This window comes from Dysidea avara, chromosome 1, assembly GCF_963678975.1.
Source record: "Dysidea avara chromosome 1, odDysAvar1.4, whole genome shotgun sequence".
Taxonomy (NCBI): Eukaryota; Metazoa; Porifera; class Demospongiae; order Dictyoceratida; family Dysideidae; genus Dysidea; species Dysidea avara.
Genome location: NC_089272.1, coordinates 27042312 through 27062567, shown reverse-complemented (window position 1 = coordinate 27062567; position 20256 = coordinate 27042312). Strand labels below are relative to the sequence as shown.

General features: G+C 36.8%; 1 protein-coding gene across 6 annotated transcripts in view; it reads left to right on the top strand.

Moving 5' to 3' along the window:
* LOC136260591 (uncharacterized) overlaps positions 1-17360 on the top strand; it is an 81313-nt gene extending 63953 nt beyond the window's left edge. For 2 of the 6 annotated variants that reach the window (XM_066054396.1, XM_066054388.1), the window contains 2 exons: positions 14217-14325; positions 16716-17360. In XM_066054396.1, the coding sequence (XP_065910468.1) occupies positions 14217-14325; positions 16716-17157 (551 nt within the window). In that variant the 3' untranslated portion in view covers positions 17158-17360. Of the gene's footprint in view, positions 1-13345; positions 13502-14103; positions 14131-14179; positions 14326-16715 lie in introns of those variants that run through there. The other 4 variants (XR_010703623.1, XR_010703624.1, XM_066054421.1 and 1 more) reach the window with 4 other exon arrangements.
* Positions 17361-20256: the final 2896 nt, after the last annotated feature.

Genomic DNA, 20256 nt, shown 5'->3' with positions numbered 1-20256 from the left:
CTTCCTGTAACTCACCCGTCACTCACGCTATCCCTCTGAAACTCTGGAGTTGAACTCATCGTGCCACTAGTAACTACCACACAAGCAGTGAAGCAAATCCATGCCGATTGTTTTGTGATCAAGATTGCCGACATCAAAGGGGAAGTTTCTTCTTTTTTATCGCATGCGGTTAGACGCAACCGCAGGTGTATGCCTTGCGTTCCTTTGTGCATTCCGAACATTGATGGCCCTACTATCACTTCAGCATTCACTCAATCGCCTCAAGCTTCACATCATCGATTTCACCATACATGATTACCCTACAGTCGTACTTTCAGCACCAAACGAAGTTTCAGTCGTCCTCAGTCAACCTAGAGGCCAAATACAAAACCCAGATTGTTGTTTTCCACAATACTCGCTTGGCATGTAGGGCAATGCATCTTTAAACTGTTTTAAAAGTTTCGTTCAGATTGAAACATATGTTTTCGAGAATGGCTAGTTTGAAATTTGAATTTAGTCGCCCCCACATCATTTGCTCTCTAAGAATTTTACTCGGAATTTAAAGAATGACGCAGAGCACAACTGCGGTCTCTGGGTATTGATGAACTGGCGCTCTATGTAGTTAGCTAATCAGTGCATATAGCCACAAAGAAGTGTGCTGCCGTAGATTATAGTCCATAGATACAATCTATGGTGCTGCATACCATCGTTCGTTTTGAAATTTGAATTTAGTCGCCCCCACATAATTTGTCCTCTAAGGGTGCGGCTTAAAGAAAGACACAGAGTACAACTGCGGTTACCAGTTGTTGACACAAGCTGTGAGTAATTAGCACATGTAGCTAGCCTAAAAGGAAGTGAGCAAAATCACCTAATAATTCTATAGCACCCCCACACAAATTGTAATTACAACATACAGAGGACACATGAATACCAAACACTTTTCACAACAATAATGTAAGAATTGTACAATAATGACTGTAATATAACTGCTATGAAAATGTTTTCCAGTGGCCCACCATGGTAGCAAGTCTCACATGACAGAATGTATATTCATCCAAACACAATGGGAGTAACGAGTAAGTACGATGACAAGTTGGTATGACTCCATTTGTAGAATCCAGATGAGTGGGTGTGACTCCAGTATGTCTAAACAATTAACAAACATTCCTGTTATAAATACGTGCTAGAGTTGCAATATAATAGCATAGTATTTAAATGCAACAATACATAGTCTCCATTGCATCACTATCAAACGACACTAAGTGGAGGATATTGTTGCATCTCTAGTATGTACACTCTATCAGTACAACCTGTCTTAATGGCCACCAGTATAGAAAGACCACAAAAGATTCCAATTGAGAATTTATACACTGTTACCTGCTTATTGAGTGAAGGTGGCAATAAACAAGTTCCACCATAATTTATACACGTGATCTGATCCTGTATATTCTGTCAGTGGATGAGATCCACTTGGCCAGGACAAAATGTGACTCAAATGTCCTGGATGATCCATACTCAACCCACTTATGACCCAGTGGCACAATGGAACTGAGTATAGAGAATACAATTATATTTATTTCTAAGATGTGTGGATGTGTTGACACATTACAACACATTACATGTACATACAAGACATGCTATGTACTGTTTTAGCATTTCAAGTCACCACATTATGTACGGACCAGTCAACAATGTTTCATAGTGCCCATCAGTACACCTGAAGAAAAGTTACGAAAAATAAAAATTCACATAAGTACAATGAAACCTCATTAACATGGCCAACTGTGGAACCAAAACAATTGGCCTGAATAACACGGTGGCCTTATTAATGAGGCCATAAAGTACTGCTTAGCTATATTTGGGACCTACTAGAGGTGGCCAATATAATGAGGTGGTCTTATTAAAGAGGTGGCCGCTATGTGAGGTTTCACTGTACATACAGTTCACAATGGTAATGGTTAACAATATACACTGAAACCTGCAGGTCACTTATTGTGGAAGATTGCTCTCTACACAAAATGACACACTCAGAAATTGTATTTAGATGGATGATACAGTAACGCATTGTGACTTCAATACTTGTGATGTGTCACTGCTAGGCAGCAACCATATACACAGCAATGCCACATCGCACTTGCTCGCACACACAGTTTTACAAATTGATAATTAAGGGGTGTGGCAACTAGCTGTTTCACTCGCAAGACTGTGTGGCAGCTGTTTCCCTTCTGTACAAGTGGCCACCAAGACAGGTCGACTGTGGATGAAAGCCAGGCATTGTATATTTGGTATTTCATGTGTTGAAGGCATTCCAGGGCTTCTGGTAGTCTCAAATCTCACCACAGTTTAACTCAGGCAGTGTTGTGGTCTGAATATTAATGACCAGTTTTCACTGTACTATTAGTGATTAGTGATCATGGAGGATTATTTATTAAGATACTAAGATATACAAATGCTACAACCTCTAAATATAGCAATAAATGTTTTACCCTGGTCCAATGTCTAATAATCGTGAGAGACTCTACTATGACAAATACATGTTTTATCATGATATGTGCTAATCGCCTTTTTACAATTAAAACCAAATACATGTATAGTTAAACTCACCAATTGTGACTAAATCCCTTCAACACGAAAAGACAAGCAATGAGACAAGTATCAGACAACAGCCTCGCAAGCCTATTCTGGTACTTTTATTTAGTAGTAATATAAATTTTAAAGGCGTTTATTTGCAACAGGACATGATTACGCAGCCCTCTATTGTCTCTGTACATACTTGCCTTTTCTTTACTATTCTCATTTCATTTCACAAGATCTCTTATTGATATAGGCAGGGCGTGGCTTCTTCGCTTGAATTAGCCAATGCTTGAAGTAGATGGAGATACTCTAATAGAACAGTCACATTTCTACAAGTGCTATATTTTTATATCGTAAAGTCTGTAAGTAGCTAGTAATTTAAACTATACAATCCGATGCTAGGCAGAAGTTGTAATTATGCTAAATATTGATTGCTGTATTACAGCTGTTTTGTGACTGCTCTAATAGAGTATCTTGATCGTTTTAATGCAGTACAAGATGAAAGACAAAGTGTTATTAAGGGCTTACTAGTTAAAATGAGAATGCCACTAACAGGGCCGCCCAGAGAAATTAGGGGGCCCAGGGCAAAGAGTTAAAGAGGGGCCCAGGGGCAAGGAAGGGTTTGCATCCTGACTGCTCTATTAGAGTATATCGATCTTTCTTTAAACAGGTATTCAAGGGGCCGCTGATGAGACCTCCTGGGGCCTCTTTTAGGCTGGAGCCGGGGACAAAATACCACAGTTACCCACCCATGTGGGCGGCCCAGGCCACTAAAATTAGTTACATTTTAATATTCTGTCACTGTAATCTGGGGTTTCTGTCAAAACCATGGAAACTCACTACTGTTATCAACAGTGCATTGCTTATTCTAACAAAAAGTATTGAAATCCCATCCAAAAACAGCTTATAGCTGTAAAAGAAGTACGCGTCCAAGTAAAGCAGAGTTAACTGCGACAAAAAGTTATGATATCACAATGCGGCCATGTACGAGGTTTACAAGTTGTAAAATTAATATTAGCTAATCAGATAATACAATGTTATTGTTAAAGTGTTAATGAGAACTATGTGATGCTGCTAGTTTTTAAGTGTGTGAGCATCTTCATAAATGCAATAGCAATAAATAGTTTGAGTTTGGCCGCCTTTCCTGTATACGGCAATGCTACGAACAAAGGAAAGGTGGCCAAACTCAAACTATTTATTGCTATCAGAGAATCTATACACATTGCTTTATTGAAAATTAAATTTGTGTGGCATTTATGAAGATGCTCACACACTTAAAAACTAGCAGCATCACATAGTTCTCATTAACACTTTAACAATAACATTGTATTAACTGATTAGCTAATATTAATTTTACAACTTGCACACCTCGTACATGGCCGCATTATGATATCATAACTTTTTGTCGTAGTTAACTCTGCTTTACTTGGACGCGCACTTTTTTTACAGCTATAAGCTGTTTTTGGATGGTAAATATCTACACGCAGAAATATACATTTTATGTGGAAATGTCTCCAAATTGCAGTATTTTAGCATCTATTTTTCAAAAATTTCCTGGGGGGGGCATGCCCCCAGACCCCCCTAATTCCAGCATGCAAAGCACACCTCCACCCAAGAGATTAGTACCTTGAGTTAGCCCCACCTTTTATAAATCCTAGATCTGCCCCTGAACCCTGTGTTTCAATGTCTAACTATTACTTATGTAAAATACTCTAAAAACACAGTTGAGTACAGCTGAGTCAGATTGCATGTATTTAGGGACAATAAACGTATCGATTAATGCGTTATAGTCTACAGTATATTATTCAGTAATTTATGATGATTTACTCTACTTCTCACGGACAGTCTGGATGAACTAAGCTCTAGATACTTTATGGTTTGTACCAGACTATCTCTTTTAGGAGAGACTCTATAAAATACCATTTAGAAGTGATGTTACATTACGCTTATATGAGGCCATACATAATCTAAAATTGATGTGGCAATTTGACATACAGTACACAATACATGTTCAATAAAAATGTGACCAGATTTTGGACAGCCAGTCTTAATGTCATAATTGACATACATATAAATCCACATTATCACTAATATGCACGTAATAAGATATTTCACAGAATGTGTTGTAATTCAAGGCACTGATGAGTGTTTTTAATCACTGTAAAGCTGATTGAAAGTTTGGAATGCCTTATTTTAATCATAAATATTTGAGTTCTAAAATGTGATATTAAGGTTGATTTTCCACAATTCAGTCACAAATTAAATAAAGATAAATTAACATTACAGGTATGTAATTTTGACCACCTTTGTATAAAATATGATGGTAACTACTTTTCATGGCTGAATGGCAGAAATGGCAGTGGCATTGATAGCTATATAGCCACAGCAAAATTGCCTACAAATAGTGGCATAGACAACCTCTACCATTACCCAAATACTGCACTGTCTTGGTCTGTTTTAATCCGTGCTTGGACAAGATGGACTGAAGACAGGGCAGTATTTAGACAATGGATGGAGTTATCGATATCTAGATTTGCTGTGAGCTACATACATATTATATTTTGCAAATATATGCATTATGTTGGCATATATAGATAAAGTCAACTTGGTAATGACTTATGAAGTATACAGGAGCTATCAAATTTCTATCTTTACAATGAAAAACAAAAATAACTGCCCACTAGGTACCAACCCACTGAACTTTAAATTTGGCCTATTATGCTAATTTGACTATAAAAAGTTAATATTTATGCTTGAACCTCCATATTTTGCTAACAAATTTTAACTTTCTGGATAAGTAATAGAAAGTTTAATTTAGTTTGTGACTTGTGATAAAAGTGAGGATATGTGCTTTCCATGAAAATGTTTGTTCAGTAGGCATATAAAATATTGCTGTGTTGTATAGTTACCGTAGTTACTGTTTTGTTAGAGAATACAAATATTTTCATGATATGTATTATAGGACTGGGACGAAGCTTCAAATGCTTCATGGGTTCGAAGGTTAGGTAAACTCAAATTATAAAAGTATCCTTCAAAGCTTCGTAATGCACTCATAGTCTACGAAAGAATTACAAATAAATGTCGTTATCTTTATTGCAGCTACTTATTCCTCTTGCGTGATCAATGTTCGTCTCTTCGCGATAGATCTTCGTCATCGAAGTTCAGCTTGCTACCATAGTTGCAGCCTTAAGACACCTTATAAAGTGATAGATAATACATGGAAAACATCCTTTTAGCCATTACTTGCAGTATAGCGGACACGCCCATTTGCAATCGATCGATCGCGTCATTCAGTACTGCTGCTATGCACTTTCCAAATGCTTACAAACTTTTTAGAAAGGTAAAACCTAAGAAGGATGCGCATAAATACATTGTCAAGCTTAAAAATATATATATATATTTTCTTTCAATACAAGAAAACCTGTAACTTGAAAGCTAACACTGAAGCTTCGAATGATTTATTAGCGAATATTCGAAAGTTAATTTCAAAATTCGTCCCAGCCCTAATTTATAATAACCAGGACATACAGTATAAATAATCTGCCTACTAAACTAGCAGGAACCTAAATTATTCCGGTGTAAATAGGTTGCTGCATGCCTGTCACCCACCAGGCTCCCATACTTTTTGGAAAAACCTTGATAAACTGTGAATCAACTTGACCTACATGTCCTAAAATATTTTTGTTGCTTTTTGGAACACATACAGTACCTATACACCATCGAATTCTCCTGCTTGCTTGTGTTTGTACAGTAAAGGGCATGAGTTATGGGTGCTTATTTACAATGCTGTGCCTAGACTCATGGCACCATGACCGGACATTTTGCTACTAAAGTCATGGCGCAGTCACCCAGAATTCACACACTAGTTGTATGAAGGTAAGTATTTGTTCAGTTTGAGGCGAGCTAGGGTTGGCAGGAGTCTAGTATTCCCTGAGTATTCTACTTTAGGGCACATGCCTAGTAGTACATGTGTAATATTCCCTGAGCATTCAACTTTAGGGGACGCACTAGTATGCCTCGAGCATTCGACTTTAGGGGATGCGTCTTGTACTTTAGAGTTAGGAAGGTAAGGGTTTAGTTTCTGGTGTTATTTATATAGGCTTCTTCGAGAATGACATATATAAGGTACAAACTAAGGGAGCAGGGTAGCTGGTACTGCAGTGATACAGTGGTAGAGTGCTGGGCTAGAGTATGGGACGTTGCGGGTTTGAGCCTTGCTTTAGCCAAACTTTTTTTTTTGTTTGTTTGTTTTCTTAGGTTTTTTGTCTAAGTTTTTTTTATTCACATGATTGCTGTGACTCTAGGCACAGCCTATTTGCAATGCAGTAATAATAAAACTTACCATCATCATTTCTCTGTTGGAATGGCCTTCTTCTTTGTATTGAGAAATAGAACATACATAGAATGCAATGGCGGATTCAGGATAAGGCATTCGGGGACAATGCCCCCCCCTCCCCATATGGGAAGAGCCATACTTTTCTTATGGAAATACTATAGTCGGTACGCATTCACCTGAGCCCCCGCCAAATATAGTAATATCAAAGAAGTGAACATGTGTTCACTCTCAATGGTTTTGTACAGGAACAAGCATGTTTTCATGTTGTAAACATGTTTGCGCGCCTGAACTAGAAATTTCATTTATAAAGCCAAAATTAAGTGAGGTGATCAGCCAAGGTAGCAGTGGAATGGTTAAGGATGCAAGTGTTAGGTATGGGGTCCCTGCTTTGAACTCTGGTAAGTTATTCGACATTTTTTGTGCATCTTTTTTACCCTGTTGTGACTGCTCTATTAGAGTATCTTGATCCTGCAATTTTACACTTGTTTGGTTCTTGCTTTATAACTTTGTCGATGTAACTCTATTGCTATTCAAACTATAAAATACACTTCTATAATGATCAACCTATTTACACACCATCTTTCAATTTATTCCTATACTCGGTTTACCCTATAGCCCTGACAGTTTGCATGATCTTTTTTACATGAATAAGTGTTCATAACTCCTTGGATAGTCCTCAGATTCACAGCAAACTTGGTACATGAATCCACCATTACATACTCTTCATTTGTGCCAAAGATTGAGCAATTGAGTTGCACGTTTGCATTTTATAGCAATTTTTGCAAAGTATGCAAAAAGAAATAAAAGCCCCCCGTACAGCTTAAGAAGAAAAAACTAAGAAATTAATACAAAACTTTAAATGCCCATATCTCGCAAATAGCTGTTGTGGATTTAATCAAATTTACTGTGTGGTGTACCCTACCTGGCAGACAGCTATAATCCAAAAATGGTGTGCTTTGGAGAAGGGGCCATGGAGCTATGCACGCATGAAAAAGCTGTAGAGGGGGGCAGTGATGAGTATAAAGCTCAAGAGCGGACATGCGGTGAGATCAAGCCAACGCTCATGGATACTACTGACGCCATGTTAGCTTATCTATAAACTCTAACTGCACACATGTGATTCATTACATCATAACAATAATAACTACTAACAGTCACTATAACTAACAATTACACGAAAAAATTTCAGTGGAATTTTCAACTAGAGTAGGGACCATAGCACATCGATAAAAAGTACTGAAACAAGTTGAAGTAGTCCATGATATTAAATCACAGTAAAACAAAAGGAAGTGTTATATCCCTACTGTGCTCAAGATACCATAACAGAAATGCACAGTAGGGATATAACACTTCTTATTGTTTTACTGTGATTTAATATCATGGACTACTCCAACTTGTTTCAGTACTTTTTATCGATGTGCTATGGTCCCTACTCTAGTTGAAAAATTCCAAATTTTTTCGTGTACTTGTTTAACTTTTTTTTGTAAATAATTTTATTATGAATGGTAAACCCACACATACAGCATTTTTCAACTAGAGTACCTAAGAATGGTGCCGCGTTCCCCAGCTATATCAATCATTGTCTGAAAAGTGAAGTATCCATTACGCTTCATTGTCAGCTATGTTCAACCCGTTTTCGAATCAAGAACTGTTCGAAAAGCGCCTCTATAATCCACATATACCAAAAGAAAGATTAGTGCCATGCGCCCCAATTATATTAATTATCATCTGAAAAGTGAAGTATCCATTAGGCTTCACTGTCGGCTATGTTCAACCCGTTACACAGCAGTACGAATCATGAACTGCTTGAAAAGCACCTCTGCAATCATAATGAGCCACAATGAAAAATACAGACGATTTCCATTTCGAAGGGAAGCCATCATGTGCTACCGCCGAATTGACACCTTTCGCTGTCAGCAAAGATGAATGGCATGCAAAGGAGGACACTGGTAAGTCCATGAAGAATGCATTGTACGTACTGCAGTATGCCAAAAGGCATCTCTCGGGCTGAAGCGATGTCAAACAGTGAAAAGAATCAAGCCCATAGCCTTAGCCATTATCGAGTTATGCTTCTCTGAAGGCATCAGTCAGTCAGTCAGTCAGTCAGTCAGTCAGTCAGTCAGTCAGTCAGTCAGTCAGTCAGTCAGTCAGTCACTAAAAAATTCCATCGAATAAATTATTTTTAAAATTCTGTAGCAACTTGTTGAAAGCATTTTGGGTCAATCTGAAAGCTTGGTTGGGCTTAGTATTACCTAACCATTAGTGCCTTATGATCGTCTGGGAAAATTGAGGATGTTGTTTGGGTGATGTTATTTCAGGGGCCACGCCTACTCCTTTGTGGTCCCTACTATACAGTTACTATCGTACAGTATGATTACAATCAATTCCTGACAAAAGCTGTTTTCTTTCTTCCTGTCAATATACTCACGGTGTGATGCGCTGGCTTTCTTGGCCGCACGACACACTACCGTGTGTCTTAATCTGCCTACTAAGGTAGCATTATGGTATGCTTTATTCTTCAGGAACCTAAATTATACCAGGCTAGTGCCTGCTACCCACCGGGCTCCCATACTTTTTTTGAAAAACCTTGATGATAAACTGTGAATCAACTTTATCTACATGGCCTAAATATTTATACACATTTAAAATGCAGTGAAACACATACCTATACACCATCAAATTCTCCTGCTTGTTTGTGTTTGTACAGTAAAGGGAATGAGTTATGGGTGCTTATTTACAATGCAGTAATAACTAGTATATTAAAAATTATAAATTTAAAAATAAAGAATCCAAGCGATAAAAAGTATTGAAACAAGATATGAACAATGGTAGCTATTACAGCATAGCTTGGTGGATATAGCCATTATTTTGTGCTCAATGCCAAAGTAGGAATTTCCCACCAAGCTATGCTGTAATAGCTACCATTATTCATATCTTATTTCACTTTTTTTATCACTTGGATTCCTACTTTATTTTTAAATTTATAATTTTTAATACACTAGTTTGTTTAGTTTTTTGTTAAGGCATAGCTACAGCTAGCTATAAACATGTGACTGTTCTATTAGGGTAACTGCTGTGTTAGTGTATCTCGAGTCAGCCTGCAAAGATATGCGTTTGCCCAAAAAGGGGCGTGGTTTTGGTTGATTATAGAGTATCTTGAGTCAGCCTTCCAAATTGAAGGTATGTGGTCACTGAAATACAGCTAGTGCAAAAGGGGTGTCTCATTGTAGTTTCAATCGATAGATCTATTCTATAATACATAGAATGAAGAATGGGCGTGATCCTGTGATCTATCGTGAAAGCTATTTATAGTACCGGTACCTCCGTACAGTAGCCTCCGTCATAGATTATAATTATAAATAAGGAATATCAAACAGTACGGTCGTACCGTTTAAGTAGGAATCCATGTGAAATTTTCGCGCACCGCCCAAAATTGCGCCTTTAAAAATCATCCTAGAGGTATCTTACGAGACGAAAACCACCTTTACGGAATAGTACTAGTCCATATAATGCATAAAAAAGCATTAAATACAACAAAACTCTTACAGGTGGCCGGATACAGAATTTTAAAAATTGCCAAAACTTTGAATTTTAGGCTGACTGCCTGACTGCCTGATCACAGTCGCAAACCTAGAGGCCAAACGAAGCAGTGCACGGCCACCATTTTACGCAACAATAGCAAACTCACCAGTGGGATGTGCCTTTTGGGGTTCCGACGAGTGTGTGCCCTCTGCGCCTGTCATTTCTTTTATCTTCAATCAGGCTGCTTGTCTTCTTCTTCATCCAACGAAACCATATCGAGGCATAAATTTTCCGTATCAAAATTTTCTTTAAGCAGCATAATAGACGCCACAAGATTATTTAAGGCACATAGACTACGCTACTGTACAGAGGAATAGATTATATTCCTCACTGATATAATCTATGACGGAGGGTACAGTACGGAGGTACTGGTACTAGCTAGATAGCTTCACGATAGGTCACAAGATCACGCCCATTCTTCATTGTATGCATTATCGATCTATCGATTGAAACCACGATGACACACCCCTTTTGCACTAGCTGTATTTCAGTGACCACACACCTTCAATTTGGAAGGCTGATTCGACATCCTCTATAATCGATCGAAACTACGCCCCTTTTTGGGCAAGCGCACATCTTGCAGGCTGCCTCGAAATACTCTAACACAGCAGTCACCCTAATAGAACAGTCACATGTTTATAGCTAGCTGTATGCCTTAACAAAAAAACTAAACAAACTAGTATATCTATATATATAAAGCTGAAAAGCTGTCTGTCTGTCTGTCTGACGGTCACGCTGCTTACTCACCAGACTTGGCGCGAATCGACATAGTCTGTGCTGATAATGAAGCGCTCATCATCCGCCTACTCTAAGATTGTTATCACGAGTTCACGCGTGCTTCCGTTCGGTCTCTACAGCGCGTAGAAGGCCAAGGTGTAGAGAAAACTTGAGCAACGTTTCTTTGAAAACCACAGCACATACTGTTCAAGTGGTAGAACGCCTGACTAGCATGTAAGAGGTCGTGGGTTCAAATCCACGTGTTGACAGATTTTTTTCTTTCTACTCAGTACCTTTTTGTGAACACCTTTTTAAAACACGACTTTTAGCTCATCATATCTTGGCATGCAAAGCACGTATCGAGGCAGGACTTTAGCAAAATTAAACGCCCATCATCTGGCAACTCGAGTGTTGTTGTAGCAAATCAATACGTGCTTTTGTTCGCTCTTTATAGGGCGATGAAGGCACTGGTGTAGGGAAGGATCACTGAAAAGTTGAGCTACATTCCTGTCAAAACCACTGATAAACAACTGTGGCGATTTGTGCACCTCCCTTAACCCCAAGTTATTATAACCAGCCAGGTTCAATCCCCGCCTAGGTCTTTTTGATGCACCTTTTTGCTCTATCTGTTCCATGCAAGTCTTCATCTACAAACTCTTATGATCAGTTTTTCAGCACTGGCACTGAATTACCTCACATAATAGGGACTCTTATAGCACTTTTGGGACAGGGCAGACTAATTGCCAACATATTTGTCCATCTGTGTGTTGGTCCAGTGTGTTGTATTAGAGTAGGTAAAAGCTTCTTTCACCAGTATCCAGAATATCTACATCTTTGTTTTAAGCACATAGGTGTGCACTGACATGAAAAACTGTTTGTTCAGACTTACCTCAATACTGCTGTAGTAATAGGCAGCTTGCATGATTGAACAAATACTACTGTGCATCTGAAAAATGATAATACTGGAACCATGCAGATCCATAGTTTACACCGAGGAACTGCATCTGACCTGGCACAACTGTTTCACTATCCTGCTTACATGCTTTCACTCTAAAGATTCATACATTACCTTATTGGTCAATTACACTGCAGGTGTTTCAAAACTGGGTTTTTGTATGGCAAGAGGTATATGTGTCACTGCAACATCAGAACTGAAAGTGCATAGGACAAGTTCTGAACTTTTGCTTGCCATGCAGTAACTATAACTGCAAATTGTGTTGACTTTAAATTATGCTCAAGTTCATTTCTCTTTGTGACAGTCGGTAAGGTAAACATCAAAATGTAGAAACTGAAACTGTACTGTGTGTACACAACCTGTATGTAATGTAGGGTATACTGTATACAATTGCCTTAGCTCACATGCAGTTTAACTAATTAGCTAGCCTTGCATGCATGCTTCACTATAAATTATTATGTACTGCATAAGGATCATGTACTTTAAAGCACTATCGACATACATGCTACACAGCAAATATAGGACACTAATATTTATGCTTGGTTCCCAATATATTAATTATTGTTGCATTAGTTCTCATGTAAAGCAGCAAAGGTTTCGTTTGTTCTATACAGCACGTTGAAGTCACTGGTAGGGAAGATGCATTGAATAATTAAACTACATTCCTGTCAAAACCACAAACAATAAACTTTAGTGTTTTGCATCATTAATGACATAAGAAAACCTCATGCTCTTTAAAAAATGTGACATCACCATGTACCCTACATAGCTACATTAGCAGTGCTGGTGTTTAATGCTTAGTCCCTCTTCGTGGCATTAAAATGTTTAATGTGGAGATGGTCCTGCACATAGGGCAGGTACCAATGCTAGTTAAAATTATAAACTTAAAAATAAAGTAGGAATCCAAGCGATAAAAAGTAGTGAAACAAGAGAAGAACAATGGTAGCTATTACAGCATAGCTCGGTGGGAAATTCCTACTTTGGCATTGAACACAAAATAATGGCTATACCATGCCAAAGTAGGGATTTCCCACCAAGCTATGCTGTAATAGCTACCATCGTTCTTCTCTTGTTTCACTACTTTTTATCGCTTGGATTCCTACTTTATTTTTAAATTTATAATTTTTAATATACTATATAATCTATTCCTCGGTGCAGTAGCGTAGTCTAAGTGCCTTAAATAATCTTGTGGTGTCTATTAGCTATGCTGCTTAAAGAAAGTGTTGATACGGAAAATTAACACCTCGATATGGTTTCGTTGGATGAAGAAGAAGACAAGCAGCCTGATTGAAGATAAAAGAAAAGACAAGGTGCAGCGGGCACACACTCATCGGAACCCCAAAAGGCACATCCCACTGGTGAGTTTGTTGTTGTAGCGTAAAATGGTGGCCGTGCACTGCTTTGTTGGCCTCTAAGCTTGCGACTGTGGTCAGGCAGTCAGGCAGTCAGTCTAAAATTCCAAGTTTTGGCAATTTTTAAAATTCTGTTTCCGGCCACCTGTAAGAGTTTTGTTGTATTTAATGCTGTTTTATGTATTATATGGTCTAGTACTATTCCGTAAAGTTGATTTTCATCTCGTAAGATATCTCTAGGATGATTTTTAAAGGCGGGATTTTGGGAGGGGCAAAAATTTCAGGGGGATTCCTACTTAAACAGTAAGACCGTACCATTTGATAAAGTTTACAATCATTATTTCTTTGTTGGAATGGCCTTCTTCTTTGTACACATGGAGAAATAGAGAGAAAGGATGGATTTCTTTGTTTATAGCCAACAGATTGAGCCAAGTCTCATCTTTGTAGCCTGTTTCATTTGTGAGATAATTTTGATTGATTGATTAAACTTAAGCACCTGCATGGTAATTTATTTGCCATATAGTTACTGTATAATAGTCTAGCACTATACCTCCAAGGCTATTCAACATAAACTGTGGTAATCCAGTCTTTTTCATTACATGTAATAGAGAAGCAATAAAATGGAAATTGAAAAGGTTTGCAAAAACAGTGTATTTTAGCTCAGGTGGTCACATATTTGTGCAGGAGTAACATCCAGTTATGCTGTATCATACTATTACAGTCCACCCATCACCTAAAAAGATACATCCAAAATTACATCTTCCGCTCACTGCCATTGATGAAAATGCTGTCATGGTTTCCCCTGGAATACAGCAGACATCTAATGAAAGGTACATATATAGTATTAACATATTCTATAATGTATTATGTACATGCTGCATGTGATAAATGAAAATAATGCAGTTTCCAAATTGCAAAAAAAATTTTTTTTGTATAGATAGTATTAGTGTGTTACCTACGTACCTCACACAGTTTAATTAACCTTTACAGTAAAATAATAATAAATCACTTACATAATAGTAGGAATTTTATAATGAGTAGGGATCATGCAGTAGAAATTATAATAATAATAATAAAAAAATAAAATAAAAAAATAAAAGAACAATAAGGTCACCTATACCTGTGGCTATGCTATAGTATGTTCACGTTGAGCTGAATCCTGAAAAACAGCTAAAAATTAAAAGTGGATTTTTTCTCAACAGAGTTAACATTTCTGCCAACCAGATGATTATTGGTAACAGCAAAGGTGTCAACAACAGACATGTACGATTTGGCTTCATTACAAGTTCGGGAAAGGGCTCTGATGGACACTGTACTTATATGGCTTCTCCGTAGGAAATGTATTGTGAAAATTTTGATTGGCCGTAAATATTATGTCAAACATTTGAACAACAAGATTTTGAAATATTTTTAGCGGATCAAGCAGTACTACAAATGAGCCAAATTTCAAGATCGTGTGTAATTGCATCCATGAGTTATTAAATGTTTTTGAGGATTCAGCTCAACGTGAACATACTATAGTAGTGGACATGTAATTCCTATTTAAGTCATACACCATTATAGGCACGTGTCAATTTTACCTGCAAAACTTTTTGGTGTAATATGTGGGTAAAAGTAATGAGCAAAATGCTGGCATATGTGCAATTTTTGTGAAGTGACAATGGAATATAAAAGTTGCACAAAAGATTAAGATATACTCTAAAAGAACAATCGTATATGCAATACAATACATTCATTTTGTTGTGGGAAAAGCTGGTGGTGATCGAGATACTCTAAGAGAACAGTCAAATATGTTAAACAATGTAATGTTAGCTATATGGTAAAGAGAAACCTTTCTATTCCAGTCAACTTTGGGTCAAAATTTCCTGACCTTATTAAGCAGGTTGTTGCATTATGTAGATTACTTTGTATACAAATGATACATTTAAGGATTATTACACAATGGCCATTTTAGATAGGTGACCTTACTATGCAGTGACCTGATTAGACAGTTTTCACTGTATCAAATGGTATGTTAGTACCATTTAAGTAGGGATTGTGGGGAAAAGTTCACACACGACCCAAAATTCTACTTTAAAAATCATCCTAGGGACATTTTACGTCACAAAAATCATCTTTACATAATATTACTAGTCCATATAATACATAAAACAACATTAAATACAACAAAACACTTACAGGTGGCCGGATATAAAAATTTAAAAATCACCAAAACTCAAATTTTAGTCTCACTGCATCACTGTTGTTTTATTGCTGTGTTACCTACTTGAATATAAAAATTTTTACTTTTCGTTACACTTGTTTGTTTACTTTTCTGTAACATAATTTATGACTGGTGAACCAATGCCCACTGCATCAAAGGAAAAGAAGATGCCAGCTAACTATATTATAAAAATCAATTAGCAACTAAATAATTATGTGCCCTAAATATCAACTACTGGAAAAATTATGTGGCCATTTTGCTTTGTTTTCCACCTGCATTACAAATGAAGAACAGTACGAGAAGCACCTCTTGAATCAATCTAGTCACTACAGAAATTATGACTAAAAGTATGTCCTAACTATCAATTACTGAGAAGTGAAGTGGTTATTTCACTTTGCTTTCAGTTGCATTGCACCTCAACATTTAATCCATGCCACTCACTGTGGAAATTATGGATGATTCTCATGCTAGCCAGCTGCACTGAAGCTATCAAGCATTGCCATGAATCAACACCTAAGTGGTGGTTGAAAAAAAATGAGACACAAAGAAGAACAAAGGTAAGTCCATGATGTATGCATGCATCGTAGCTGCTGTGATGGGTGAGCATGTGTTGGGCCAAAGTGACGTTGAACAGTGAAGAAATAACATTATCCATAGTCAACTTATGCTTAGCAGAACCAGTCAAGTTAAATAGGAAATTTTAAAAATTCATAGAAACTTGTTGGAATAGTTTGGGATTGCTCTAAAAGGATTTTTGGGCTTGGTTATGTCTAACCAATACTTACAAGCTGATATGAAGGAAATGTGAGGCTGGTTTTTGAGTGATATTTTGGGGCAAGAAAGCTCAAACCTCCATTACCCATACTAGCTATACAGTACTGTATGATGGTGATGGTGAATAAAACATTACACAATGCCAAAGATAACATTAACTGTTTTCATCAAAACAGTGCTTAAAAGCATAGTAAACACTTACATAAGACAATATCCCTACTAAATGTTTCTTATATGTATTAGGACTCCTGAGGTACGTGTTACTAGTCATGATTCACCTGATGGAGTACAGCCCCCAGTTTCATCACTGCAAGCAAATGGGCAAATGACAGCTCCTTCTTCAGCCTCACCACGTCAAGCAAATAGGTCACTTCAAGCATTTAGGCAAATGTCAGCTCCTGCTTCAGCCTCACCACTTCATGCAAATAGATCACTTCAAGTATTTAGGCAAATGTCAGCTTTTACTTCTCACAGTGAAGAATACATACATAATTCCTACTATGATCCAACAACTGGAAAATCTTTTGCTATGCCAAAATTAATAGCAACCAAGAGACAGTACACTCTCACTCAACCAACTCACTTCAGTAGACAGATGTCTGCTCCTGCCACTTGCAGTCCACCAGACAATTTTTCTCATTGGAATAGCATAACTTCTTTAGAACTAAAAGAAACAAAATTTTGATAGCGACAATAAAAATCTGTGATGCTGTCTATAACTACAGTAGGAGTATTTTAAATTTGCACTAATAGTTGTATGTACTTATGTGTACAATATAACATGCACTTTAGTGTTAATACATTGTTGTAACTGCATATTATTACACACTGTTGTATACCAGGCAAGTACAATACTGTGTTCAGATTACATTAATTTTTATCAATGGATACTTTTTGCAGTCACATGTACACACACATATGTGGCATGATCTTGGAAAACCTACCTTTTTGGCACATTGGTCAATTTTATGTTTTATAGCTTAAATGAGGTACTGGGTGCTCATCTATCTTGTGTTAAAAATTTCAGCTTAATATCTTAAAGCATTCCTGAGATATGGCCAATTTTCTGTCATGTACATTACAAAGTAACTTTTATGGTAATGTATTGAATTCTGTGAGTGATTAAGGGTGACAAATGGTGACAAATCACTTGTTTACCAATAATTCCATTGTTACCATCGAAAATCCTTTAAAATACATTTCTGATAGATTAATGAAGTAGTATTTTATACTTTTCTGCACCATGTGTCATTGTCTAAGACTAAGTTTTAGCCATTCCAGCAGCTGAACAAATCACCCAATTTGTAAGTTAATTGTTATCCCACGCATGTGAAATTACTACATGGTCTGATATAATCATCCATTCCATATCTCCTAGGAAAAAGAAGCTATGGGTGTGAAACTTCACAGCAAGAAGGTTTAATAATAGTTGCTTTATCCAAATATGTAAAAAAAAGAATTTTAAAAAAGGGTTGAAATTTTCATTTGAGTTTTCCCAAAAAGTTTGCTTGTGCCCAAAAGGTAGGTTTTCCAAGATCTTGTCACATATTATACTATATGCTTTATATTATCATACATGGTATAGTATCAAGGAGCAGATTTAGAGGGTGCTTGGGATCAATGCTGAAGCATCATCCTCCAAAACTTTTTACTAGCTAGAAACCTAAAAGATGCAATTGCGTTTTAAACGTTAACAAGGAAAAGATGGGAAGTGCAAGGGGAGCTCCTCTATATAAGAATTAATGAGAGGTGGTCAAAGTCACATTATGTAGGAGTAAAGCTTAAATTGAAGCTACTAAAAATTGAAGACTCTAATAGAACATCCAAAATGATTTTATTGAAGAAACAATGAATGTTTTCCTCTTTACCTGTACACTTCTATCTCATCATCATGTCAAACCTCTTGCCATGCCAATTGTTTGGTGTGAATGTGATAACAATTCTTTTGAAACTCTCTAATAAAGCAGTCAACCAATTTTGGATTATATTTTTGTTACAGTGGGAACTGGGAAGTAATAATTTAAAAAATTTATATATATAATTATATCACTTGGAGCATTGTTAAGTACACTGTATGAGCTAATATACTAATGAATCATATTAATAAAATCCAATATACGTATAGGGCAGGCTTACTGTCACAAATTATCATAAGAATATAATTTGCAGTCACTAGTTGAATAGGCAACTGATCAACCACTACAAATGTTAGTTTTCATCTTACAGTACATGTAATTATATGATTAAAAGATGTTCATACTCTCTAATACAGCAGTCAGCCAATTCTTAGTATTGAATTTTTGGCAAGGACAAACAGCTGGGCAACAATGCAAAACTGCAACAAAACTACACACATATATAATTAATAGTAATTAAACAAATTAATGTTATTCAGTGAGCAGGATTCCAATATAGGTGGTTGTGATTGTACAGTTACCATAAATTCTCTGTATATATTCAGTTGTAATAGTTCTTTAAAGTATGTATTTCAGGGGCAAGCCTAAAGGGGTTTCTACTAGAAATTAAATCCAGGATGTAGGGGTCTGGGGGCACAGCCCCCAGATGCTGATGAAGATTTAATTTTTTACAGACAATATTAGTTAACTTTAGTCAAGCTACACGTTCTCACACACACAACACACACACACCTTGTAGCATTAAAAAATTATAAACCAATTGCAAATTATAATTGCATTGCCTCCATCAGTGGTATCTTGTAGTATCATAATATACTCAGTTCTAACTAGCTAGCCAGCAAATAGATAAACTATGGAATACCAGTTAACATTAGTACATTACCCAGTATACGCAAATTGATCAAGAGCTATGATAATCAGTGGCAGTCATGAGTAGTTCAGTTATGAGCCAAAGTAAATTGTCATACAGAATTACATACGAAGGACCACGTGCATTTCATTTGCATAGCAGGCTAAGTGTGCCCATGGGATAGTGCTGCAGATGCAAGTTTTCATACCAAGCAATTGTAGAGGATTGATATAGGTGTCTTACAGGCCTTCTAAACTTAATATTAAAGTTAATAGTGCTACATACAGTGACTGTTCTATTACAGTATTTCACTGACTGCTTTATTACAGTATCTCGATCTTGCATACCAATTATATTGTTTGGAGAGGGGCTGTACTCCCCCCAGATCCTACGCTGTTATACATTTTGATGTACTTGTGCTGATTTTTGTGTTTGCCAACAAATCAGCAGCAACACACTGTCCTGAGCTTTGCTTGCTACTGACAATTTCAGTAGGGGTTTCCTGAAACCCTTGGTAACTCCCCTTGGCATGCCCTTGTATTTACATCAGAAATAAATAATTACTAGTGCTATATACTGAATATTAGCAGTAGATAACAGTAGCTAGTAGCAGCAGCAGGTGTTTAATTTTGATCGTGAATTACACTGTATGCACATACCATAAAATGTGATGGTGTGTGCATATAATACCAAAACTAAAACTTTGTAAACATAGTGATAATGACATTAGTTCTTTCTTCTAGTGATTGCCAGTTTAGTTGAGACAACACCATTTGTTATATTGCAATATCTTTTTTTAACATACATATATAGGAGACCAAACAATAGAAGCATACTCCAAAATAAACATGGTGAAGTAAGTGAGAAATTTACTAGGAGAACACTGTCTGAGATTTCTTTGCAAACATGCACAAGTTGAGTTTGCTTTATTACAAAATAATGTTAACAACATAATCATGCCAAGATAGATTGTGACTGATGGTAGCTCCTAAGTATTTAGCAGTAGTAACTTTGTTTA